The sequence below is a fragment of the Rhizomucor pusillus genome (assembly GCF_041956525.1).
Source record: "Rhizomucor pusillus strain CBS 183.67 unplaced genomic scaffold VTP01scaffold_23, whole genome shotgun sequence".
Classification (NCBI taxonomy): domain Eukaryota; kingdom Fungi; phylum Mucoromycota; class Mucoromycetes; order Mucorales; family Lichtheimiaceae; genus Rhizomucor; species Rhizomucor pusillus.
In genome coordinates this window covers 196,202-219,798 of record NW_027192165.1, presented here as the reverse complement: position 1 = coordinate 219,798, position 23,597 = coordinate 196,202, and the positions used below count along the sequence as shown (strand labels likewise).

The window sequence follows — 23,597 nt, the reverse complement described above, 5'->3', positions numbered from 1 at the left end:
CCTTTTCCTCTAATGGCCCCTCCCATCCCAAAAACTCAAAACTTGCTTTCGTCTTAGTACAGTTTTTCATCATTTAATTCCTCCTTTTCTACCTTTCACGTTTTGCACATTTTTTCTTTCTCTTGCAATGTTCCTCGTTTGTATATGCATTCTTCATATGCCCTTCTTTTTTTTTTCTATCATTCTATTTAAAACATATAAAACGCTCACTACGAACGACGTCTTTTCTACTTGCGTTCCGCGTGCGCCTTTACAAACTGTTCAAGCTTAGGTCCCGGAGGGACACCGACGATCTGATCGACGGGCTCGCCCTTGCTGAACGCGACCAAAGTCGGAAGGGCAGCAATCTATTTTGCGGTGCTTATTAATACACACACACTCTCTCTGCGATGTTACGGATAACGGTCGAACCTGGTATTTCTGTGCAGTTGCATTGGCATCATCCACATTCAGCTTTACAAGAGAAATGTCAGGGTACTTGGCAGCGGTTTTCTTCAGCAAGGGATCGAGCACACGGCAGGGACCGCACCAGCTAAACTCGTGCGTTGCATTAATAAGTCATTCTTGTTCTTATTTTCAATTCTGAATGCATCATAAAACGGTGCTCACTCTGCATAGAAATCAACGATAACGGGCTTTTCAGCCTTGACAACGAGCTCCTCGAAAGTCTCCTCGGAGGCTTCAACTGCTTTTGTTTGGAATCGGATCTGTCCTGCATGGAAACGCGCGATGCGTTGCTGTTGATGGACGCCAACTAGCTCGTTTTGAAAAAGAAAATGAGTCACAGGAGCCCCTTCACAGAGTTGCTAAGAAAGACATACCGCGAGCAGCAGGTCGAACGATAGATCGAAGTGCAATCATTGTCAATAGTAGCGAAAAGAAAAGATTCACGCAAAAAATCCTGCGGTGTTTCGGCTCCAGCATTCATGGGCCCGATGATCATCTTTTATTGTTGTCGTTGAACATAAACAATGTTGTGTCATTTACAAAATATTGCCTTGCGCCAGCGTCAATAGCATAGGATCATCAAAGTATTTGTTGATACTGACATCCTCAGACAAGCCCTGAAAGATAGCAAATATTGTGAGAAAAAAGAGAAAAGAAACATGATCCTCTCTTTTCCAATTTTACCTTTCTTCTTCTCGTCTTGACCATGAAATCGCGCGCGAGATGCTGTGCTGGGCTAGCTTCCAATGGTCGTAATACAATGCTGGTATCAAGCGGGTCGCCGGGGACGACTTGCCAGTGATCAAATATTTGCTGGCAGAATGCTTGACCCTGTGTATGTGTTCGCAGATCTGTCTCGAAACCGCATGAATCAATGACAGGTATAAACGCTTTGACAGTGTACAGAGGTGAGCCAGGTTTTGGGATGTCTTGCGTTACATGTCCTCTATTGCCAAATAACCATTAGAAATACTGCTTTCTCGATATATACATGTCCTGATGATGACTCTCATACCTTCGTCTTTGCAATACAGCGTACACTGCAGATACACAGTCTGCTGGAGCCTGGATTTCAACATAATAGACGGGTTCCATCAAGCGAGGTGTGGCCTAATTGCTCTCAGTAAGAATGCAGAACTTTAACCTCAATATGATTCAATACTCACGGTCAGGAATGATGAATAGCAGACACGGCGTGCAGTAGGGATGATTTGGCCACCTCCTCTGTATATGGGCTCATTTGCAAGGACAGCATCTAGGATACGGAACTTGACATTGCGGATGGCTAAAGCAGTGACAAAGCATTACCAATTGCTGAGTTAAATATTAACACAAAGTAATTACTTACGTTCATCGCACAAAGGTCCTTCTCTGGTACCCCATTGGAAACCTTGCTTGACAGAATCCTTGACTGTATTCAAAAGCTTCTTGTCGACTTCAGACGGTAATGTATCGTCTACCAAAATATTGGGGCCCATGTCATCGGGTCCAAAAGCCCATATTGACCGTGCTGCCAAGACATCCCAGTTGTATTTCTTTTCCATAAAATCACCCAATTGCTTCGCCGGCCAATTTGCGCTCACTTGTCCGTTTTCAATATCTTCAGCCAGACCCTTCTCCAAAGGTTCTGCGATAAAAGTCAACTTGTTCCTAATAAAACATTGGTTGTTAATACATTTCACATGCATTTCCGGCCACACGTGTCACTATTTACTTTTTGTTGGGTGTTTCTGCAAAGCATTTCAAAGCAGATGTTTCGACAACCGTCTCGCAGAACCGTACGACCGGATCAGCAACCTTGAGTTCGATTTCGGCGTACATGCGTCGGAGGTCGTGCAATACACAGTCCAAATATAATTCGCCTGTGCCCAGGATAATATGTTCACCCGATTCCTCGACCTGTGTAAAACACGCAGCAGTTGATGAGTTGCATTATCCTACAAAGCTGTACTTGTATCGATTTACCTTTGTTGTCACTACAGGGTAACTCTTGTTAATACGCCGTAAGCCGTCCAGCATTTTCGGTAGTTCAGAAGGGTTCATTGGTTCAATAGCAACCTTGAGCGTTGCTGCAGTGGGAAAACGAATCGGTCGGAAGATGTATGCATCTTCATGCCATTTTTGTTGCACAATCGTTGCCGTTTTCATAATAGAGCTGTCGACACCACTCAGCAGCACCCAGCCGCCAGCAGGGACGCCCTGAACCTCGATTCGATATCTGTATCATTTCGTATTAGGAGCACTGTAAAGATAGTTTGCAGGTGATGTAACTCTTTGCATACCGTGATTCATAGACCCACGCATTGAGCACTTTTTGCATGGTCATATCTTCCTCGTCATCGATAGTGTAACCCTCGCCCAGCACGCGTACAATTTGTCCTGGTTTGATAGTTCCGCTGAACACTCGACCGAATGCATCGAAGCCAGTCGCTTCAGCGTTGTCATACAACTTTGTAACATGGATCATAAGTGGTCCGTCAGCGTCGCATTTTGCCATGGCTTGTGCGACTTCTGTATCTAGTGGACCTGTGTAGATCTGCTGGATTTTGGCGAGTGCGTTCTGTGCTGGGGATGGAATGTGCTGTGACACCATATCCACAAAACCGGATGGTGGACCAAAGAACTGAGATAGGACCATGCGGAGAAGAGGTTTGACGTTCAGTCCGTAATCTTTCTCCTTGAGATATATACCCAGTGATCGCAAAGTCTTTTTCAGCTCGGCAGTGTCTTCTCCAATGACCTAGTGTGATGATAACTGTTATAAAATGGACTGCGCAAAATCAATAATATGAAATACCTGTGCATAAAGTTTGTAGAGTGGTTCAAGAATGAAATGGACAAAGGTTCTCTTGCTGTCAGAACCTTGCGATGATCGATGGAAAGAACCCTTTTCGGGATTGAAGAAGATTTCACCCCACAAACGCTTAGCAAACTCATCAGGATTGAATTCACTCTCTGTATTTTATAGATTAATGACATGAAGAAATCCCCAAATATCGCAAAGGAATATGCTTACCGTACGATTCTGCATACATATTAGCAAATGATAGCAGCGAGAAGCACCATCCCATCTGGCTGGATGCAAAGCATACGTTTCCAAGCTCGGGTGATAGTCGGATTCCTTCTCCTCCAGGTGTAGATCGGATGATATTATTGACTTCTTCGATCGTGTAGCGTAGTTTAAAGTATGCGTCTGTGGGCGGTAATTTGAGTTCTAGGATGAGTCTATCTACTTTGTTGATAACAAGGGTCATGGCGATTTTCTCCCGCAGACAGTGTTTGATGACTTGTTCCGTGTTCACCATTACCTACAGACTTGAGTTAGTATATTTTATCCGTTTTGAATTAATCTCTTTTTCTTTTCACATTTTTTACTTACGCCTTCCACCACGTCAACCACAATGACTGCACCATCTGCAAGTCTCGTAGCAGCCGCGACTTCGTCTATAAAGTTGGTGTGACCGGGTGTATCCATAATGTTTAGCAAGTACGATTTATCGTTGGTGTTCTGCATGACAATAGTCATTGGCATGCTCTTGATGCTGACGCCTCGTTCTCTCTCAAGCGTATGCGTATCCGTGTAGCGCTCCTAAACAGATTATCCGTCAGAGGGGTCACAAAAAAGAAAAAAGAATTGAATGCTGTCTGCAGTTACCGGTTGGTCAACGTTGATAGGCACGTCGTGCGTTTCCGCTACGAGCATATCCACAAAAGATGTCTTGCCATGATGCAGGTGTCCAACAACAGCAATGTTTCGAACGAGTTCCGGAAAGTTCAAAAGATCCGTCATAAACCTAAATGATAGTCGTTAAATCCTCCTTTCACACCTTTCACAACCGAATCTCATTGTCCTTACTCTTTGCTGAAGCGCGTCTGGGGCAAATCCTTCTCTGTTACCAAGAACTTGCGCACTTTAATGGGTGCAATAATCGGTTCTGACAACGGTTGTGTATCTTCTTCTTGCACTAGTGTTTCCACGTCGGGTCCGTAGACTTCTTCTGCTGATGGATAATATTTTTTGTCTTCATGGAGCACGATTTGGTTCTGCGGAATGTCTAATCATTTACGCGTCAGCCTCTAAAGTCGTCAGGACACATGGATTCCTGGAAATGGGTATACCATCGATTTGCATCAAAGCTGATTCCTCTGCACGCGGCTCACGATCCGCGCCTTCTTCGGCTGCTTCTTCTTCCTTTTCCTCGCGGGCGGGTGTTGTTTCGAAACCGTGTACCTGCTGCTCTTCCTCTTCTAATTCCAGATCTTCATCCTCGTCTTCGAGATCGGGACCAATGTAGTTTCCAAACTCATCGTAAAGCTGGTCATCCATGTTGTTATACGTTTTGGGAAACTTTCTGAGATCGAGGCCGTTTGCCGGAGAAGGACTTCGTAAGAAACTGTCGTCTCCAACCCCGAATGGGTGGTCTGTGGCTGGGGGTTTAAGAGGATCGGGCAACGAACGTCAAGCAGAAATTTAATGCATCTATACACCCTCTTTGATAAAGAGCAATTGAATTTTAAGAATCTGATTGTTCTTAATAGTTGTTATACTGATTGAAGGAAATAAGACAAAGTTGAAGAGTTCGCAGTAACGAAGTGTATGGGCAACACAGTAACTAGCTTTAGCATAACCATATAGCAGAGCGCATAAGCTATAGTGAGATGCTCATTATACTGCAAAGTCCATATATCCAACTCCTGCTAGTTCAATGACTGAGTTCTTACACGGCTGAGGAAAATTATTGCAGTGGGTTTGCCGTACTCGGTATTGACTGCTGCTAGTTGCGAAGGATGCATAGGTACGATCCATTGTTTACATTGCAGAAGGGGGTGCATGTATACTTATTATCTATACCAGCTGTATCGCTTCCCTCCTTTGCCATGAAAGAAGTATCAATCTGCGCTTTCAAATTTATTCAAAACAGAGAAATGGATTGGTACACCTCACCGGTGACGAAAAGGGTTGCACAAATAGGGGTGCACCAACATCAGCATCACTTCAAAAAGAAAGTTAAAGTTTGGCAATCCTCAGGATTACGCCTTGACTTTAAAGACGGGTTTATAGAAACTTTCTCTTCAGCTTCATGACATGTTGTCACTATTCGGTACCGCGTAATGGTTCGCGTTTTTATCACGGAACGATGCAGCGCACGATGCAGCTATCCATTGTCTCAGTAAGATATATATATCGAGCGAAGGAAAAGATGGAAGGGAACACTGATATAGGTATGGTTCTGTTGCAGACTGCATTTCAACAACTTGTTTGTCTACAGTTTTGCCACCAATATTGAAATGGAAGAATCTTTCAGATTAGGAGCATAAAAATATATGCGTTGGTTCACGACGGAAGACGAGCACAGCAGCGTATATTTATTTACTGGCGAACATATTCAAGGAGATGGTTTTTGTATGCTACTGCCGTTCTATCTACCGTGAGTTTCGGCTGCCATCTGAATCAGGTCATGGCGGGTATCCAGAGCATATATTGTTTTCTAGCCCCGAGTATATTAAAACGTCATGTGCAGTGAACGGGACAGGATAGGGTGCTTAAACAAAATCAAAGGGAAAATCTGGGCCACATCATTTGCTTGTGTAATCGCACTGAAGACAACTATGAAGCTTGGAAGGATCATCACAAGGAATTGACCTTCAAGGCAAGAAGACGGGACGTTGATCGTTTTACTTAACCTTTTTTTTTTTTTTTTTTTCGTTTTGAGGCTGACAATCCATGGCTGGTATGGCAAATGACGATGATGATGCATCGGTGTACTACCTGCCAAAAGGGTTGCCATAACCCGTGTACATAACATCTTCAGCACCCAGTCGCACGTCCCCTTGCTCATTCTTTTCCCGACTGCAGTTTGTAGCTATCCTGCATATCTTCTACCAACTTAAAGCGTGACGAGTTGTAAGCACACTACTAGAAGGGGCACCGTTATGTTTGATATTTTGCAGCCAGCTCATTGTTACATATTATTATTCTTTGTGCCTTGTCTTACGACTGCTACTTGTTGTATCTTGTTCCTTTGTTCGGCGCACTGTTCATGTCGAACACCTGATCTCGAACTCGACTTTTGCGGAATATAACTATATAGTTCATCAGTTGCTCTCAATGGAACGCCATCCGTACGAGAGGGACAGCGAGCAGCAAAAGCGACATCAGCAACAATCGAAACCTCCATCGCTGTCGTTTCTTAACGAGAATATGCAGCAGGCTTACGAAGGCTACAACAGCAGCAGCAAACCAGCGTCGGCTCCGCCGTTGGGCCCACCACCTTATTTCTACCAGCAGTCTCTTTCGCAGGAACAGCAGCGGCCTCAAACAATTCAGTTACAGTCAGCACCGCATCCTCTCAAGAAACCAGGTGAACAGCCATCCTTGCCACCCAACCACCCGCTCGCAGGTCTTCCTTCCGTCCATGCATTGCAGCAGCAACAGTATCAGGCATCACGGTTACATTTCTATCACACTCGACCACCTGTTTATGTCCCGCGGCCGTCATTCGGTCTCAAGGATTTCGAGCTCCTCGATACACTAGGTAGTACCTCCTCCTTGAATACACCACGCGACAAAACGGAGACAGACAGAAAATAACCACATGCAATGTAGGAACTGGAACCTTTGGTCGCGTTTACTTGACAAAATTCAAGACGACAAACAAATTTTACGCCATGAAGGTGCTAAAAAAGTCAGAAGTCGTACGATTAAAACAAGTACAGCATTTATTGTGGGAAAAACAAATATTAGCGTCTGTGCGGTTCCCTTTCATTGTTGATCTGTAAGTGAGCGATGCATAGCAACCTTACATTAATGGATGCTAAAACTTGAAAAGCTTTTGCACGTTTCAAGATGACACCAACCTCTACATGCTGCTCGAGTACGTTGTCGGAGGAGAGCTGTTTTCGCATCTGCGACGAGCAGGGCGCTTTACAAACGATATGACACGATTCTATGCATCGGAGATCGTGCTGGCCATTGAATATCTCCATTCCAAAAACATTATATACCGAGATCTTAAGCCAGAGAATCTCTTAATTGATCACCAAGGCCACATACGATTAACAGATTTTGGATTTGCAAAGCAGATTGTGGATCGGTAAGTATAATCGAACAAAAAATAGTGGCGTATTCTCTCACACGCAATGTTAGAACCTGGACGCTGTGCGGCACACCAGAATATCTCGCTCCAGAAATCATACAAAGCAAAGGACATGGAAAAGCAGTGGATTGGTGGGCGCTTGGAATCTTAATATTTGAAATGTTGGCAGGGTAAGCACAAGCTATAATGGCACTTTGGATTGTTTGCACTAACAATTTGTTGGAAAAAAGGTATCCTCCTTTCTTTGATGACAATTCATTCGGCATTTACGAAAAGATATTGGCAGGCAGAGTACAGTTTCCTGCCCATTTTGATCCGTTAGCAAAAGATCTCCTGAAACGTCTGCTTGTCGGAGACCTGACGAAACGGTTGGGTAACCTGAAAGGTGGCTCAGAGGATGTCAAGAGGCACAAATGGTTCCGCGGCGTTGACTGGATTGGTCTCCTGGACAAGACTGTACGGGTAAGATAAAGTTATTACTTCAGTATCAGCGCGCTTGATGTTAATAGGTCCTTTGCTGCTTAGCCGCCTATCATACCCAACTACCGTCACCCAGGCGATACCAGCAATTTTGAAAAATACCCAGAAACCTTCGAAACCGACAAGAATGCTCCAGCTGGTGAAGATCCTTACAAGCATCTATTTGTAGAATTCACCAACTAAACGGAAAATGGATTCATTTATTTGCTTATTTGCTGCGTGAGAAAGTTGTATTTGAAATACTTTTGGACAAAGTGCCAAAGTCAAATGAGGAGTATCTGCATTTACTCTAGAAGATATCTACATTCCTCTCTTCTCAGCCTAGAAAGGACGATGAGTGCTGTATCCACTGTAAACAATCCTTCTGGAAGACTTGCTCGAATGTGGAATGGATACGCTCGCTTTATTACGCTGAATTAAAGATCTTTTTTAAAATACTTGACCAAGAATCAGGATATGAGGATGTCCGGTCCTGAATGGCTCAAGGCTACGTATCATGTGAATTACATCGAGCCATCTAACACCGTATTTCCAAATGGACGTACATTGTTTGCTGAATAATAGGCGATTTAAGGCGGCAACAAGCAGGAATTATAGCGGATGCTGTCAAAGAAGTCTTCACTGCCCAAAGAATGTCTGATGGAGCGGTCCGATTCCAATGAAATAGTTTTATGTGAGCATTCTTTGACATTGGTCTTGGTACGGAGTCTCGAGAACGATGGATGTTGATATGTGCCAAGACAGCATCCAGAACTATAATGTCTAATTTTGAAAATAGTACATATGTATCAATTGTCGTTCGCCAAGCCGATCAACAACAGTTGCTTAAAGCCAGAATCTATTTACAGTAAGTGTTACAAAATGCGGGATGATGATGGGTGGAAAACTGAGAATGGCAAGAGTGGGATGGATAAACGGGATATGCTGTACAATTGTGATTAGGGGTTGCTTAGGTCGTCGACGATGATGACTGCTGCACCGGTCGATCCTTGCTATATTCCTGATACGAAGGCGGTGGCAAGTCTTCTGGTTTGTACACTGGCGGCGGAAGCTCTACTTCTGGGTTGGAACTGGACTGAGCAGCAGCAAAGCGACTGTAGTCATAATACTGCGGTGCCGTGTGCACTTGGATAGTGTGTAACTGCGTTGTCGGTCGTTGCTGGCGATATATAAACGTCTCTGGCGCATCTAAAGCATATCCAATCTTTGTTAACAAACGCAGGGCAGCGTAAAGCCAAGCAGAGTTTTCTACCTTGCTGCCTTGAAGCTAGCCTTCTCCTCCTTATAGCAAGAAACAGAGCAAATAGTAAAAGTACAACACACAAGATCCATAGAATGTTAAAGGCGATCGCTGACATTCTTTACAATCGAGAGAGAGAAACCGAATGCTCAGAAAAAAAAGAAAGCAAGGAAGGATAAGGCTGTTCTTGGCGACTTTGATGTCCGACCTGCGAGCGGATGCTGTCTGGTACCCATCCTCCGCGCTTCCGTCTTCAATATATACTTGCAGGGCTTCTCGTCTGGAATATCCAGAGTATACTAGAAAAGCCAATTGTTTTATTGAATGGACTCACAGCTACAAAGCGAGGAAGAAGGAAGTATTATTCAGCTCAATAGTGTGCACTTTGTCTCGATACATGGAGACAATGTACGTTCATGCTTGTACCCTTTCAACAAGGCACATATTATTAATAATAACAGTCAAAGAAGGGCTTAACAATACAAATCCCATGGTCATCAAGCGGGGAGATCCCTTTGTTCAAGTCCTTGAAGACAGCAGACATTACCCAGGTTGTTCATCGATTCATCGAATATTAAGGTCCTCTGCGGAATAAAAATCATCCATGAAAATCGTGGCTTGCCATGCAACGGTTCGCTCTTTGTGGGCAGACTCCGTATATTCCTCTGAGGAGCGAGAAATCCGGCCATGGCAGAAGAGAACGTAAAACAACAAGATAGCACCGAACAGACCAATGCTCCCAATCCGAACCTTCGAACGTACCACGGCATTAAGTACGACATTACAGATCCAAAATTCCAGGGTCTTTCTCGAAACGCAATCAAGAAGCTCCTAAAGGAGGAGTTGTGGAACGCCACCCGAGAGCAGCGTAACAAATATCAGAAAGAAAAGCATAAACGGAAACGTGCAGAACGTAGACAGCTTATCGAACAAGGCGTGATACCTCCACCGCCGCCTAAACGACCGAGAAGCGAGGATGTAGTTCCCAGTCCTGTGCGCGTTGTCATCGATTGTTCCTTTTCTTCTTACATGACAGAAAAGGTAGGAAACTTGAAAAATAATGCCAGTGTGAACTTATATCTGAATGGGACATTTCTGCTTTCAAGGAAATTCACAGTCTCCAAGCGCAGCTTGTCCGTTGCTATAGCGCAAACAGGTCTACATTGCATCCAATGAATATTACAGTAACCTCGCTCGATGAACCGCTCAAAAAGACATTCGAGACCAAGACATCCAGCTATATCAATTGGAAGAACATTGAGTTTACATCCGAGTCCTACATGGATAAATTCGACGAGGATAGCCTGATATACCTTTCTGCAGATTCGGACAATATCGTGGATGAACTGGAGGACGATAAAGTATACATTATTGGAGGCATCGTTGATAAAAACAGACACAAGGTACCTTTACACCAAAGACATATTGTACGAAGCAGGGTCTATTGATCATTTAAAATGATAGGGATTATGTCAAGAAAAGGCAACGAAGCAGGGGATCAAAACGGCGCGGCTACCTATTGGAGACTATCTTGCTATGGCAAGTCGGCAAGTTTTGACTACAAACCATGGTGAGTTTGGAGTAAGGTTCAAGGATGCAGTTTTCAGTTCACATGCCTTACTTTGTTATACTACGACAGTGTATGAAATCATGATAAAGTGGTTAGAGCATCGGGATTGGGAGAAAGCGTTTGCAGCTGTGATTCCGCAACGCAAGTTGAAGGGCAGCAAATGGATCAAGGATGGAGAAGATGAAGAAAGTACAAAGCAGCAGGGAAGTGAGACGGAGGCTGAAGATAGAGAACATCAAGTGCAGGAAGAAAGATCAGACGAGAAAAAGGAAGATCAAGAGATATCATCAAAAGAAACCACAGAAGAAAACAATAAAGAATCGTCTGTGTAATTAATGTATCTTCCCCGTCGTGGATATTTAAAGAGCAACTATGAAACAAACCTGCAATTCTTCGATGCTATTCTCGATCTGTAATGAATGAAAATCTACTTGCCCTGATGGATGTAAAATAAAAGCAGCATGCCGACGCAACTTTATTAAACGATAAATGGGTGATATCCTGCGAGCCAAGCTGGCCATCAGAAAGCAGGCATTGCAAGTACCACCTAACGTACATTTGATTCTTTCTCGGATGGGATGTAAAGCAAGGTTTGTGAATGGAATCAACAGCGAGGATATGTGGATGCTGGAGCTATCGGGATCATTCGGCAATATATGCAAGCGGCAACATGTTGTAGTGTAACTTGCAGAAGAATGGCGAGACTGAACTAGATATGTAGCCAGATATGGGAAATACCATCCAGCGTTACATATATTCTTCGTTGTCAGACTTTTCTGGTCGTATTTGCGAGGGCGCTTTGTATTTATGGACGATCGGTTCATCGAAATCCTTGCCATCCGTGCGCAGCTGTACGGTCTTCTGGCTCTTCTCAGCTAGTTTCGGCAGTTCTTGGCTCCATTCATCAAGCTGCTGCTTGTATTTCGTGATTGCTTCTTTTTTAACTTGAATGTCGCGTTTAAGAAGTTCGACAGACTAGGTATGTCATTTAATGCCGGGTTGCATAAAAATCAAATGTAGGCTCCGCAGGGCGTAGTAAAGAAACATACTTGGTGAACAGCAAATTCGCGATCGCTTAAAGCACGTAAGCGCAACTCCTTTATATTTCTTTCAAAGTTGAGGAATGCATTCTTCAGCTCTGCGATGCAGGTAGCAACGGAATCTAGTCGATACGCCCAGAAAGAGCTGGTCAGGGATGCTGGATGAAAGTAGTAACGACTATTAACTGACAACCTTCTCCTTCGTGTTCGCCGTACTCAGACTGCGTCTGTGAGTCGGCCAGCACTTTAGCCAAGCAGTTGTCGAATTGTTGCGATAGCTGATCCACACAATGGCCCAGATGCACTGTATCTCCAACACTCATCAGGGAAGCGAAGGGAGAGGAGAGGGGAGGGATAACAGTGGCTTGGTGGAACATTTAAGTGTAGAATCCAGGGCAACTCAGAACTTGCAGGAATCTTTCCAAAATGTTTTCTACATCTGATCAGGAGGCAGAAGATTTGCTCAATTCACGTGGTATTCCACTTGAGGATCTCAATGAAAGCGATATTGACGACGAGGATGGCGATTTGATCGTGGAACAACATATTACTCTTAACAACAAGGCAAGTTTGTTACATTGCTGCCCAAAGACGAACGATCCCCCACTAATCTTTTTTTTTTTTCGATAGACTGCACTGGAGCGTATTGCTAGTGATCTGCGATTAAACGACGTAGCGTTGTTCGATTTGCCCGTTGTAACTACCAAAGATCCGGTTCGCGTGGATGACGTTTTTGATGACTTGAAGCGCGAGGAAGCATTTTTCCAGCAAGCTCTCGAAACTGTCAAATATGCGTCTGAAAAGGCCAAAGCTGAGAATATTACATTGTTGCCGCCGCCGTCAGACCACGAAGAAGAAATGCTTCGAGTATGAGATTGCTGGAGCAGATCTTTATTTTTATGCCGAGACTTATACATACCTTTGCAATATGTAGGGTTCTGAAAAAAAGAAGGCGACTCCTGCACCAAAAAAGAAGAGTAAGGATTGCCGTACGTTGCTTATATAGACTTGTTATTAATTTTCAATATTACAATTTGCAGAGAGAAAGAGCGACGAAGTTGATTTATCTGCGGAATTCGATATGCAGCTCGATGAAGATGATGAAGAGGACGACGAGACAACATCCCGCAAATGGAAAAAGTTTTCACCAAACGCAAAGCTCGGCAGAAAAGCCAAGAGCAATGGAAAGACCAAAGTCTTACAGTCAGTTATGATGAAGAACAAAAAGAAGAAACAAGCAAAGCGCCCTGGCAAGTCAAAACGAGCAAAACTTCATCGATAAAAAAGAAGCTTTATCTGCGTCTATTCTTTCTCTCTGCCTTTCAACATCTGTACATATAGAAGCTTGTTGCATGTCTTCTCTTCTTCTTCTGTTTGATATATATCCCCTGTCTCATTCTCAATCTCCAAAATGTACGCGATTATATATACACATACACGTGCATGTACATACATATTACATGTACACTCTGGGAACCATGTACAGTACACTGCAGTGAACAGGATTTGGAATTCGGGGGTGCAACCCAAAGTTTCAGGAGCAGCATGGCACGACATTCAAGGTGGTCATTGTGTGACGTTGATGGTAGGACGATCGGCAAGTCTGGGTCCATGTTATTTGAACTACTAGAATGTACTTATTTCGTATGCAATTGAACTGAAAACCACAATAAGCGAGTAACTAGAAGGGGAGTGTGTACATAGTATGGAGGGGCACGGAAAATTTAAGAATATGATATGCGCATAATGTAAGAAAAGGAAACAAGAACGTAAATCTTAGCTCGACAGTTTAAGTCCGACCATTGAGTTCCGTGAGGACAACAACTTCTTGATGCTGCCTGATTTCCAACTTTAATGGCTTGTCGTTGTCGCCCTTTGGTGAGAAATGCTCGATATATCGCAGTTCCATAGGATGAGATGTGACTATGTTACAAGCAATTCATTGTTGAGTACTCTGGAAACTTGACAAACTGTTAATCTGTTGAAAACTTACCCCAATGAAGTACGCATGAGACGATAGTCAGATGCTATATTTTTCAATTAAGAAGATGTATATTATTAACCCTTGTCTTCTTTTTCTCTCTCTCTCTCTCTCTCCTTTCAAACCTTACCAGAGTACAAACACTTAGCATAACCAAACCACGTTCACGTCCCCCGAGTAAGATCAGGAGCAAGCGGCTGAAAATTGCTGTCAAGCACGCCACCATCGATACGACCAAGTTTCTTTTAGCCTTGATTTTGAGCGCACCGAGAAGGTTCGAGTTTTTCTGTGCGATGCTTGGGAAAAAGTATGATTTCAGGAAAAATGAGGCGCTAAGCGTGGTCAAGAACACATCGTAGCAAAGGGCAGGCACGGATCCCATGAGACCGTAGCCGATCGTGCAGTGGTACGGAGCCTCCGAGTCCAGCTCGATAAATGGATTCAGTATCATGAGGAGCACCACTGCAATGTATGGCAGCAACAGCGCGACACCGACCATGTACATTGGAGAACGCCGTCTCGAGATCTTTGGAACAGACATAAGAAACACCTGCGGGAGGAAGTGATCATGGCTTTAGATATTTTGCATAGTCTACGTTTATAACTGTAAGTCAACTTGCGACATACCTTTTCGATAAGATAGCAGTATAACAGGATCTTTGCCAGCGAGTAAACAATGACAGAGTTGTAAAATCCGAGCTGGCATGATAGCATGTTGCCGTTGTTTGTGCTGACGGCCATGCAGGCGATAAACACAAACACCAATGTCAAGACGTAATATGCCAACACGATACCCCGGGAGTAGAAGACTTGTCCCTCAACTCCTGCCAGTTTGCGACCAAAGATTAAGGACACGGCCGTCACACACGCTACGCTGTTTATCTCGGACAGAATTTCCCATTGATCCGGTCTGTACATTGTCGGAATGGATTGCAAAAATTGATGGTTAGAAGTAGAGAGTGAAAGAAAAAGAAAGGATGAAAAAAAAATTGGATTCAGGAGAAGCGAGTATTTAAGAGAGCACCATGCAAAGTGTCAAATATATGGAGCGAATGAGAAAAGTGTGTTGTGCGATTTCCTCTGTGTGAGAGCGTGGTCACTAGATCGACAGCGCGGCGGTAAATAAGGAGAAGGGGAAAGAGAGAAGAGAAAAAAGTGGGCTGTCAGCAACGAAATCACGACAGAGGCTACCAGTTCTTTGGGTTACATTTGGTGGTTGCACAAAAAACCTTTGCGTTCTTCATTCGCGCCGATAACAAGCTTCCTTATGTCCTAAGCTCAGAGCACTTTTGCCAACTCCATTTTGCAGTAACAAAAGTGTCGGCGTAGAATCTGTAGCTAAAAGTTGATGTATACAGTCTGAGATAATTCGTTTTTCGGCTCCTCACTCAATGGATCTAATCAGCCTTGAATACTTTGCACTACAACTGAGTTACAAGAGAAGGCTCCTGCGGTCAACAGCAGTTAGACCTACTTGCTTTTCGAATATTAATTTCCCAGTGCCATATGTATACTCTGGACTAAGGATATAGCAGCTAGTATTCTGCTGCATACGAACAAGTAGTATATGATTATACGAGATGCAGCTATATACAGGAGAAACATACGTACACAATCAAGCAAAACTGGACCTAGCGCAGAATATTATAGCACAAAAAACTTTTGAACGTTAGCCATGCTTTCTGTATGCTGGAAGAAATGCTTATCGGCCTTGCTGGCATCAATCCACGTTCCAGATGAAAAAGACTATGAACACTCCTATATAGCTAAAGTTCGCTCTGCAGCGCGTGGCTCCAAGTGTACACTTTTTCCAAAAATTAATGTCGCTGCAATTTGTCGTTTTGGTGTATAAATATATTATAAAATTTCACAAAATGCGACTTTACTTTTGGGAAACAGTGTATCAAGGACCGTTTCGAGGAAGGTAATGTTGCACAGAAGTGTCGTTGAAATAAGTCATAGTTTACTACAGTTGAATGAAAGTACTCCTTATATTTGCTCATCAATATTCTGTGCTGTTGAGAGCGCTGTTTTGCGTAAATAAGTGAATGGTCTTTGCGTCAATTCAGTCATCCTTCCTGTACTGAGTATGCTGGGATTGCTCTCGTCGTCAATGATGCCATTTGGCTGGCTTGTGCACTTTTCAGTTTATGCATTATCGGTAAGCAATTTTAACACTGAGACAACTCTACCATATGTATTTTAAACAATCCAATAGCTGGGAAACGAGGATCAAGTTTATCATAGGATGTGCAGTGCAAGTATTGTAAAGAAGTACATTTTTACCTTTGCTCTACTTGCATTCCGTACTACTGTGACCGTCATCGACACACTGGCCGCCTCTTTGTGGGTTGCTGCCTCGCGTTCCTTGTTGGACTGTGCGTCTTGCTGTCTGGTGAATAGTACAAGGAAGCGACGCATGAAGCTAGCGTATGCTCCAAAGCAGCTCATGGATGAAAATCTCTACAGTAGGTCCACAGCTATGCTATCGTCCGCGCACAAAACGTTAAAGAGAATCTATCGGCTAAAGATCGTCGATATCAAGAATCTTAAAAGAAACTTGTAAAGAGTCTCTGGACCTCGCAGGAATGCGACCCTCCGGGCTGCAGGACGCTCCAGTGTGTGCGCTTTGGAGAAAGCGCAGAAATAGGTCAAAGTTGCCGTGTGTAATCGGTTGACATCAACCAAAACGGGTGCATGGAGTATCGTTGAAGACATCGACGCATCCCTTGGGGGCAGAAACGTGGATACTTTATCAAATGGCAAATAATATCCGCTGCATGATGCGACATGGGAACCAGAAGAAAACCTAGAAAAAAGCTCACCAACGATAGAAAAAAACTTTATTTAAAAGCAAAATCAACGACGAGTTGATGTGGATCGAGAAAATGAAACCATGGCTATATGAACCAACAACTGTGGGACGAACATCGAGCTGCAAGTCGAGCTCCAACGAAACGCAAATATTTACCAAGGGTCCATCGTCGGGTATCGAGATGGAAGCGTTCATAGGTTCATATGGAAGCGCGGCAGGAGCAACGACAGGATCGATGACCAGAGGTGGATCAATCGAAGAGGCCTCTGGATGTCCTGGTCTAGTTGGTTCTTGTTGCTCGAAAACAGGCTTGCGCAGCAACAAAGTACGGTGAACAAGGCACTTGTTGCAGCCTATCCGGATCAGCGCTGCGCGAGAAGCGACGGTGAAGTATTTGGACAAGGAGAAAACAGTGTAATACCGTGAGACTTTGGATAAGTACTTTTAATGGAATAAGAAGCAAAGAATTAAGTCTACCAGTAGATGATTGTAACAAGACGGAATAGTCCGATCTGACTGGACAATCGTCTAGTATAAGTTTGCAATTTGGTTCCGTCGCTGTCAGTCTTGCTGACTGTTGCAGCAATGCGACTTGCTTCATTGTTTGCGTGCTCTGACTGTTTCTTTTTTCCTTTCTTGACACCGTCTGTGACAATACGCAAATCTGCTTTAATACCGCGACAGGCAGTTCCCTGGGAGAGTTCATTTATGCTTTCGCCCCTGAAATGCCGATCATCAAATATCTATAAAAATGTGCAAAAGAAAAGTCTTATCGCTTGTAGCGAAGGTTGCTGCGCCTCGCTAGTTTCTCAAGTAGAGGAACCCACACTTTAACAATGATGCCGTTTTCTGTGATATCTGGGTGGTCCTCGCGGGAGAGACACTGGTGGAACTCTAACGCTCCAAGCCTTTTGAAACTGTAAATATCAAGCATAGTCTGCAGTAGTAGTTAACTTCTAATCTTAGGCATGGTGATAGAGGCCGAAAATATCAGCCTCAACAAGTCTGTGGGCTTTGTGTTCGGCTTTCACCGCTGCGTAGCGGGCTTCCCCAAAGTCCAGCCTTGCTTTCCATCAGAATACCAATGTCCGATCAGCAGTAAGAACTTCACAAACTACTCCATTTTCGATCCGTGCCTTTTCGACATCTTTGAACTTTGGTCGATGATTTTCAGCATGTCCACATCGTCGAGAGCTTCAGGGAACTTTTTGCAAGCATCTTCCAATCGTCAGGATGGAGATGCTGTATTGGGAGGAGCAACTTTTTCTTGGCGACATATGAAAAATTGAGTTTAGTCCGAGATTAACAAACTTGCTTTAGTTTCCAGATCACAAGCACTCCAGTTTGTCCATCATACGAGACTAAGCACTTGCGCAGTGTCCCAAGCTGTGATATTTCTCCACTGCATTGCTTGATCACAGTTGCAGCTGACAAGTCGGAGCACTCGAGCTTTTATGCCGTCGGATTGTCGTATCTTTAAAATTGACGATGGTATAACTCCCGTCGGATTTCAATAGACTGTCATCAAGTGTTATCCCATCCATTTCTCTTTTGTCGGATCGTGCGCCAAGGGCCAATATGGAGAAGGGAGGAGGATGGGACATGCATCCTATCATGGGTATCTTCCACTCTATTAAGAAATTGACGATCGTATAACTCCCGTCAGTTCCAGGAAACTGTCGGACTTATCTGTGACAGGATGTATGCTACTTCAGAGTAGCCGTCTAGAAGGTTACAATAATGTCTCAGTAAAGTTCGTGCGGATAGAGCGATACAGTGGGTAACAAGCATGAAACACAGATGAAGAGGACCAATATGCCGCTCGAGACGATGTCTTCTAAGGAAACAACTGCACGTAGAGCCAAATCTGATCCAAGGGACGGAAAATGACGGCGTAGAGTGGATTGTGGTAAACAGAACGAATCCAGGAACGGATATTTGCGGTTTGACGGCTAGGTTGGGTGACCGAGAATCGACAGAACAAGGCTTTTGCGGAGACACGACGCGCGGTCGGGTGATCCCTTGAGCTAACAAAAACTACTGCGACTGGACAGAGGGAATGTTCATAAAAGTGAGGACGGATTAGATTCGTCTTGATGCGCTGATTCTGCCGCCGTTCCTTAGGATCAATGATTGTAAGCACGAGAATAGCCTTTGGGATCCACCTGACTGGAACGCAGATCGAGCCGATCCAAGTCGGAGGTGGGGGGTTGTTGAAAAGCCAAAGAGGCTCAACAGGAACGTGGCCTTCTTGTTAGCGTTCGACCAGATAGACCGTGATGTCGCGAGCGAAGGAAGCGAGATAATGAAGTACCTGGAAGCGAATCAAGGGACAATTAAGTTGAGTCTTTCTGCTGACGAAATGGAAATTCCAAAACATCCTCAATCTTTCTCTTCACAGAAAAATGAGTTCTTTTAGGCGTTATCGTGCAGTTCATTGTGTAAGATATCAGCCTGAAACCGTATTTTATTGACAATAGCGCAACGTGCAGATGAATCAACCGCTGGAACTTGAATTGCATACGAACGTGACAATGCGATGATGTCTGGAAAGTGTTGATACTCTTGCGGTGCACTGTGGGACTTCAAGACGAACAAGTTCAGGGTATAGCCATCTTGCGGTGCAGCTACAAGAAAATCGATAATATCCTGAATGGAAAACAGAGTGGAGAATGGTATTGGGATGCAACGCCATCTTCCAACTTGATAGAATACAATCGCTGTGTAATCAGATCTATCTCATGATTGACTGTGCGGGCGCGAGCGTGATTTTGAAGCAACAGAGGAAATTTTAGCATCAGTATTTCATAAATACCTTGCACTAGTATCCAGTATCTGCAAACTTTCCATTCAGATCCTCTCTGAAGCTCAAAAGCAAGGTGAAAAAAATTCGCAAAATGTAGTGTTATCACAGTATTGAAAACATAAACGCACGCTGATGTTGATTGATACTCGGTGTTTTTCGATGTAGTAGACGTGATGCTACTTGATTCTTCGCCCTTGAAAACTTATCATCAGTCTAAAATAGGGCTTGTTCTCAGCTGGAGAGAATAGTTTAGAATTGGTAAGGAAAAGAGCATTTCTATTCGTTTTAGTATGTACAGAGATGAAATAATTTTATTAACGCTTGACCCTAAAGCATACGTGAGCAAATGCATCCAGACATGAATTGATGTAGAAGCATACCAAGTGTATTTGGCACGGGCTTTCCGCTGGCCTTCCTTCTTACGTTCAACCATTCTTGGATCACGAGTGATACATCCAGCTAGAGGTATTAAAAGAGGAACAAGGTTGCCAGTTAGACTACAAAGCGAAATAGAAGATATAGAATCCATCTTCAAAAACATTACCTTTACGCAGCGTCGGTTTCAATCCACTGTCATGGATGAGCAATGCACGACCAATACCCAGCTTGATCGCTTGTGCTTGACCTAAAGGATAACTTGTTTTAATGCACTATCTTTATAGCCACATAAATCGAACTCTTACCAGTGCTTCCACCGCCACTCACAAGTGCCCAAACATTGTATTTTTCCAAATTCTCTGTTGCCTGCAAAGGAATCAAGACCTGATCGCGATCAACTGGTTTCTTGAAATATTCCTCCAAGGTCATGCCATTCACAAGCACCTGGCCGTCGCCTTCAACTACCCAGCAACGGGCACTACTTTCCTTTCTCCTGCCAACAGCGTAAGCTCGTCCGAGTTCATCGAGCATCTTGACTTTGACTGTTTCTCCCTGCTTGCCATCATATCGCAAAAACTGTTCAATCACAGTTTTCACAGGTTCCGGTAAAGGCTGCGGAAGAGAAGCGAGCGCATTCAAGTGCTGCACAATTTTGCGCCACTGCGATGCTTTCAAGGGCATCTCTAACAATTGAGACATTTTGTCGCACGGCTTCCATGACAAGGGTTCCTGAGTTTTGTTGGCTGCTTCGGTGATATCGACGGCATCGGTGTCAATGGCAGCTTTGCGTGCGTATTCATTGTAGAGCGACTCAAGCTTAATCAGAAGATCGTGATATCTGTAGTTGCCGGTAAAGTATGATAATGATGTAGGCTTCTCACGGTAGGCGAGAATGTCGTCAACAACCACGGCCTCGCGCTTGTCGCCGGTGAACTGTCGAGTGACGGTGCTGGCTTGTCGTGTAAAGGTCGTGCATGCTCCTGAGCTCCCTGCAGCTGTAGCATTTGCGCGTACAGTACGCGCAAGACCCAAAAGACTTCGGCGCAGCATTTGTGTATAAGAAACAACCGAACAAGCGGTAATGGTCTCGCTGGAGTCACACCAGGGTGCCGTGGCTTGGACTTTCGAGCCCGTACCTGGATTCAATCTCAAACCACGGTCGGCATGGTAAAAAGCTTCAGGACGGATGCTAGAAGCAGTCTGACTGTATACCTCGAGTAACTCGACTAGAAAATATTTAACATCGTAATCAAATTATCCAGCTAAGAAACGACTGGCTGATGTGCCATCATCCTGCGGATGTACACATGGCCTCCTCTACATCGACGACATATTAAGCTGTTATCGTCTGTCCAAAGCGAATCCATACTTTTGATTATCTTGGCAATTTTCCCTACTGCTCCCTGCCTTCTTCAAGTCATACGCAGATGGATTCTTGCCATCTCTGAGTAACTAGCTGGAAGCAGTCATGACTCGACGGAAGTAGGGCAGCTATGACGAAAGGATATACGCTAGGTGATAGGGGCTTTTTACCCTGGTATTATTTGGACCGCAAATTTAGGTTTCTACATAGATGATCAGGATCCGCATTAGGAGAATCGTTTCTAGATGCCCACAATACACATGATACCCCTCGTTCATCCTGTGACTATTGATGCTGGAGACCGTAGAAATGCTTTTAAAACCACGAGGCCGAAATGATGATTCACTTTGCATCTGTTGTTTAAGCTACTCATATGGTTCTTTATTTGATGTTACGCGTGTTCCTATCCACGTTTTGATCAGAGGACTTGGAGCTGTTCCCGGAAAAAGCATCTGGTGATCAAGACAGGGCGCCCGACGAGGGGGTAAAAGTCTAACAAGTATCAAGATAGCTAGAGCGAAAGTACTGCAGAAGTTTCTTAGCATAGCAACAACAGAAAGTTAAAGGATTATTTTCGGAAGCCCTGTGGATTTTTACGCCAACAAGGTTAGATAATTACACGGCAGGATGCTTTCCTAGGCCTACCTCGCCGTCGACGTCATTGGAAAGTTAGTAGTGGACTGTTTCCAGTAACATGTGCAGTACGTCGGTTTTGTGCACATATACCATTCATGCGGCAATAATGATCCCAGCATTGAGATGCTGCGCCAAATCACATTGATGCTGAGATGGGGTTCAAGTAGGATAATCAGTGATGATGGGCATGCAAACATTCAATCTTCATCTCCTGTTTCGTTTGGAGTCTCGGTCGTGATCACGGTTGGTGTATAGTATAGTATGTCTGGTGCACCCTCATTGTTTCACGATCGTTCGGCAATGCAGCGCACTCAGAACAAGTGGCGAACGGAAAAAATTTCTGTGCAACAGCGCGATCAAAGGCACGTACCTGAATGTCAAAGAAGGCGTAAAGAGCTTTCATATTTCCAAACAAGGGCAACCCGATATGCATTCCCATTGTTTGTGTGTGTATTTCCTCCCCACCTCATTTCTCTCTTTTATATCTTTTAGACGGTGGAAGAGCGCGCAAAGAGAGAAGAGAAGAGAGAGAGGAGATGAGGGATCAGTCTTCCCAAATTTGAGGGAAGTCGCCGGTCATAAAGTACACACAAAGTTCATATATCTGAACACAAAGATAGATCAAACAAAACGAAAGAAGGTAGAGCTTTTTCAGCTGCTAATCGGAATATTGCCGTTCCTTTCTTCCCTTGCAAGCTCTTTCAGCCAAAAGACGCCATGTGTGACAATGCTTAAAAGTTTTGCCCTTGCCAAGGTGCTAAAAAACATTTACACAGCGTTCCATCTTTCGACATTGATGTGGCTACGCGCAGCATGCAGCGTGCTATAAATTGATGGAGAGATAAAAAAGACAGCGTGCGCTTGCATACATAAACATGCAAGCCCTTATACACGAATGCATCGTTGACGGATACCTTTTGCTGCTTGTAAAGGATATAGACTACTGTACTAAGGTTGTGACTGGAATCGAAATAAAGTTTACCATTATCGTTCCTTTGTCTTACTCTTGCTGCAAAGTCCTTTCCTGGTGGTTCGGCTGAGAACACAAGGAAAGTAAAAATTGAAGCTCGTCCCTCACGATATCCGTCCCCTTGGATTTAAAATTGCCCTGGTGAATGAACAACCACGAGACTCTCTCATACAAAAACACCTTGCTATTTCCATTCAAAGGTTCCGGAGCAAACTATAAACAAATAGAGATAAATTAGTATTTGGCGAAATGACGAGATGTTGGTGTTGCTGCTGGGAGCTAACATTTAACTATCGATGATGTAGCGGGTGACAGTGGCGGCGGCACTTTGGCGTTTTTCTGCTCTGCTCGGACTACTCGGAAAAAGGGAAGCAGCAACAGTAGCATTAGCAAGAGAGAATTTTGTTGCATTGTGGCACATATCATTCGTGTTGATAGCAGGCAGCAGTTTAGGTACTATGTCGTGTGTATGTGTATATGTGAGATGCTCCTTTCCAAATAGTTGTCCAAGTCAAGGGTTAAGGAAACAATAACAAGAACACCGATGCGCTCTGTAGGTCGTGCGTCCCAGCTCGCATCGCTTGGGCCAACTTTGAAATTTGCAACAAAATGCATATATACATATCGGAGACTGGTGCCGAGGATCCCGAAGTGGCCCCTGCTTCGTGATTAGCCCTTTGGCGATGGTGCGTTGTAAGTGGCTGCATCCGTTGCCCAATTTTGAATGGAAACATTAAATTTGGGCCCTTGGGAATAGATGTCGGTTCATTACCT

At 44.1% G+C, this 23,597-nt stretch overlaps 13 protein-coding genes across 13 annotated transcripts; 5 read left to right on the top strand and 8 right to left on the bottom strand.

The window, feature by feature from the left end:
• Positions 1–227: 227 nt before the first annotated feature.
• VTP01DRAFT_5606 (uncharacterized protein) lies at positions 228–861 on the bottom strand (the record flags this gene model as incomplete). The annotated part of the gene is made up of 4 exons (XM_069384417.1): positions 228–347; positions 412–532; positions 610–754; positions 822–861. 4 exons carry the CDS (start codon positions 859–861, stop codon positions 228–230), a joined length of 426 nt encoding a protein of 141 aa, XP_069235274.1.
• Positions 862–983: 122 nt separating this feature from the next.
• On the bottom strand, positions 984–4,774 carry VTP01DRAFT_5605 (uncharacterized protein; the record flags this gene model as incomplete). Its single annotated transcript, XM_069384416.1, has 14 exons — positions 984–1,064; positions 1,132–1,393; positions 1,463–1,557; positions 1,614–1,732; positions 1,796–2,097; positions 2,162–2,346; positions 2,413–2,665; positions 2,730–3,187; positions 3,245–3,402; positions 3,464–3,755; positions 3,827–4,036; positions 4,103–4,241; positions 4,304–4,502; positions 4,567–4,774. The coding sequence occupies 14 exons, from the start codon at positions 4,772–4,774 to the stop codon at positions 984–986; spliced, it is 2,961 nt and encodes a 986-aa protein (XP_069235273.1).
• A 1,782-nt stretch (positions 4,775–6,556) lies between these two features.
• On the top strand, positions 6,557–8,207 carry VTP01DRAFT_5604 (uncharacterized protein; the record flags this gene model as incomplete). Its single annotated transcript, XM_069384415.1, has 6 exons — positions 6,557–6,983; positions 7,055–7,223; positions 7,278–7,541; positions 7,595–7,714; positions 7,775–8,006; positions 8,070–8,207. 6 exons carry the CDS (start codon positions 6,557–6,559, stop codon positions 8,205–8,207), a joined length of 1,350 nt encoding a protein of 449 aa, XP_069235272.1.
• A 456-nt stretch (positions 8,208–8,663) lies between these two features.
• Positions 8,664–8,966, top strand: VTP01DRAFT_5603 (uncharacterized protein; the record flags this gene model as incomplete). Its single annotated transcript, XM_069384414.1, has 2 exons — positions 8,664–8,748; positions 8,803–8,966. The coding sequence occupies 2 exons, from the start codon at positions 8,664–8,666 to the stop codon at positions 8,964–8,966; spliced, it is 249 nt and encodes an 82-aa protein (XP_069235271.1).
• Positions 8,967–8,973: 7 nt separating this feature from the next.
• On the bottom strand, positions 8,974–9,382 carry VTP01DRAFT_5602 (uncharacterized protein; the record flags this gene model as incomplete). The annotated part of the gene is made up of 2 exons (XM_069384413.1): positions 8,974–9,212; positions 9,277–9,382. 2 exons carry the CDS (start codon positions 9,380–9,382, stop codon positions 8,974–8,976), a joined length of 345 nt encoding a protein of 114 aa, XP_069235270.1.
• A 206-nt stretch (positions 9,383–9,588) lies between these two features.
• Positions 9,589–9,842, top strand: VTP01DRAFT_5601 (uncharacterized protein; the record flags this gene model as incomplete). Its single annotated transcript, XM_069384412.1, has 2 exons — positions 9,589–9,672; positions 9,726–9,842. The coding sequence occupies 2 exons, from the start codon at positions 9,589–9,591 to the stop codon at positions 9,840–9,842; spliced, it is 201 nt and encodes a 66-aa protein (XP_069235269.1).
• Positions 9,843–9,951: 109 nt separating this feature from the next.
• On the top strand, positions 9,952–11,166 carry VTP01DRAFT_5600 (uncharacterized protein; the record flags this gene model as incomplete). The annotated part of the gene is made up of 4 exons (XM_069384411.1): positions 9,952–10,305; positions 10,371–10,667; positions 10,729–10,834; positions 10,904–11,166. The coding sequence occupies 4 exons, from the start codon at positions 9,952–9,954 to the stop codon at positions 11,164–11,166; spliced, it is 1,020 nt and encodes a 339-aa protein (XP_069235268.1).
• A 415-nt stretch (positions 11,167–11,581) lies between these two features.
• Positions 11,582–12,251, bottom strand: VTP01DRAFT_5599 (uncharacterized protein; the record flags this gene model as incomplete). The annotated part of the gene is made up of 3 exons (XM_069384408.1): positions 11,582–11,809; positions 11,884–11,996; positions 12,068–12,251. 3 exons carry the CDS (start codon positions 12,249–12,251, stop codon positions 11,582–11,584), a joined length of 525 nt encoding a protein of 174 aa, XP_069235267.1.
• A 49-nt stretch (positions 12,252–12,300) lies between these two features.
• Positions 12,301–13,156, top strand: VTP01DRAFT_5598 (uncharacterized protein; the record flags this gene model as incomplete). Its single annotated transcript, XM_069384407.1, has 4 exons — positions 12,301–12,438; positions 12,505–12,741; positions 12,809–12,851; positions 12,915–13,156. 4 exons carry the CDS (start codon positions 12,301–12,303, stop codon positions 13,154–13,156), a joined length of 660 nt encoding a protein of 219 aa, XP_069235266.1.
• Positions 13,157–13,663: 507 nt separating this feature from the next.
• On the bottom strand, positions 13,664–14,773 carry VTP01DRAFT_5597 (uncharacterized protein; the record flags this gene model as incomplete). The annotated part of the gene is made up of 4 exons (XM_069384406.1): positions 13,664–13,797; positions 13,868–13,901; positions 13,986–14,405; positions 14,483–14,773. The coding sequence occupies 4 exons, from the start codon at positions 14,771–14,773 to the stop codon at positions 13,664–13,666; spliced, it is 879 nt and encodes a 292-aa protein (XP_069235265.1).
• Positions 14,774–15,844: 1,071 nt separating this feature from the next.
• VTP01DRAFT_5596 (uncharacterized protein) lies at positions 15,845–18,078 on the bottom strand (the record flags this gene model as incomplete). Its single annotated transcript, XM_069384405.1, has 6 exons — positions 15,845–15,994; positions 16,142–16,318; positions 16,827–17,098; positions 17,170–17,413; positions 17,506–17,607; positions 18,028–18,078. The coding sequence occupies 6 exons, from the start codon at positions 18,076–18,078 to the stop codon at positions 15,845–15,847; spliced, it is 996 nt and encodes a 331-aa protein (XP_069235264.1).
• Positions 18,079–19,085: 1,007 nt separating this feature from the next.
• VTP01DRAFT_5595 (uncharacterized protein) lies at positions 19,086–19,520 on the bottom strand (the record flags this gene model as incomplete). Its single annotated transcript, XM_069384404.1, has 2 exons — positions 19,086–19,404; positions 19,486–19,520. The coding sequence occupies 2 exons, from the start codon at positions 19,518–19,520 to the stop codon at positions 19,086–19,088; spliced, it is 354 nt and encodes a 117-aa protein (XP_069235263.1).
• A 270-nt stretch (positions 19,521–19,790) lies between these two features.
• Positions 19,791–20,904, bottom strand: VTP01DRAFT_5594 (mitochondrial 37S ribosomal protein uS9m; the record flags this gene model as incomplete). The annotated part of the gene is made up of 4 exons (XM_069384403.1): positions 19,791–19,803; positions 19,857–19,935; positions 20,021–20,101; positions 20,160–20,904. The coding sequence occupies 4 exons, from the start codon at positions 20,902–20,904 to the stop codon at positions 19,791–19,793; spliced, it is 918 nt and encodes a 305-aa protein (XP_069235262.1).
• Positions 20,905–23,597: the final 2,693 nt, after the last annotated feature.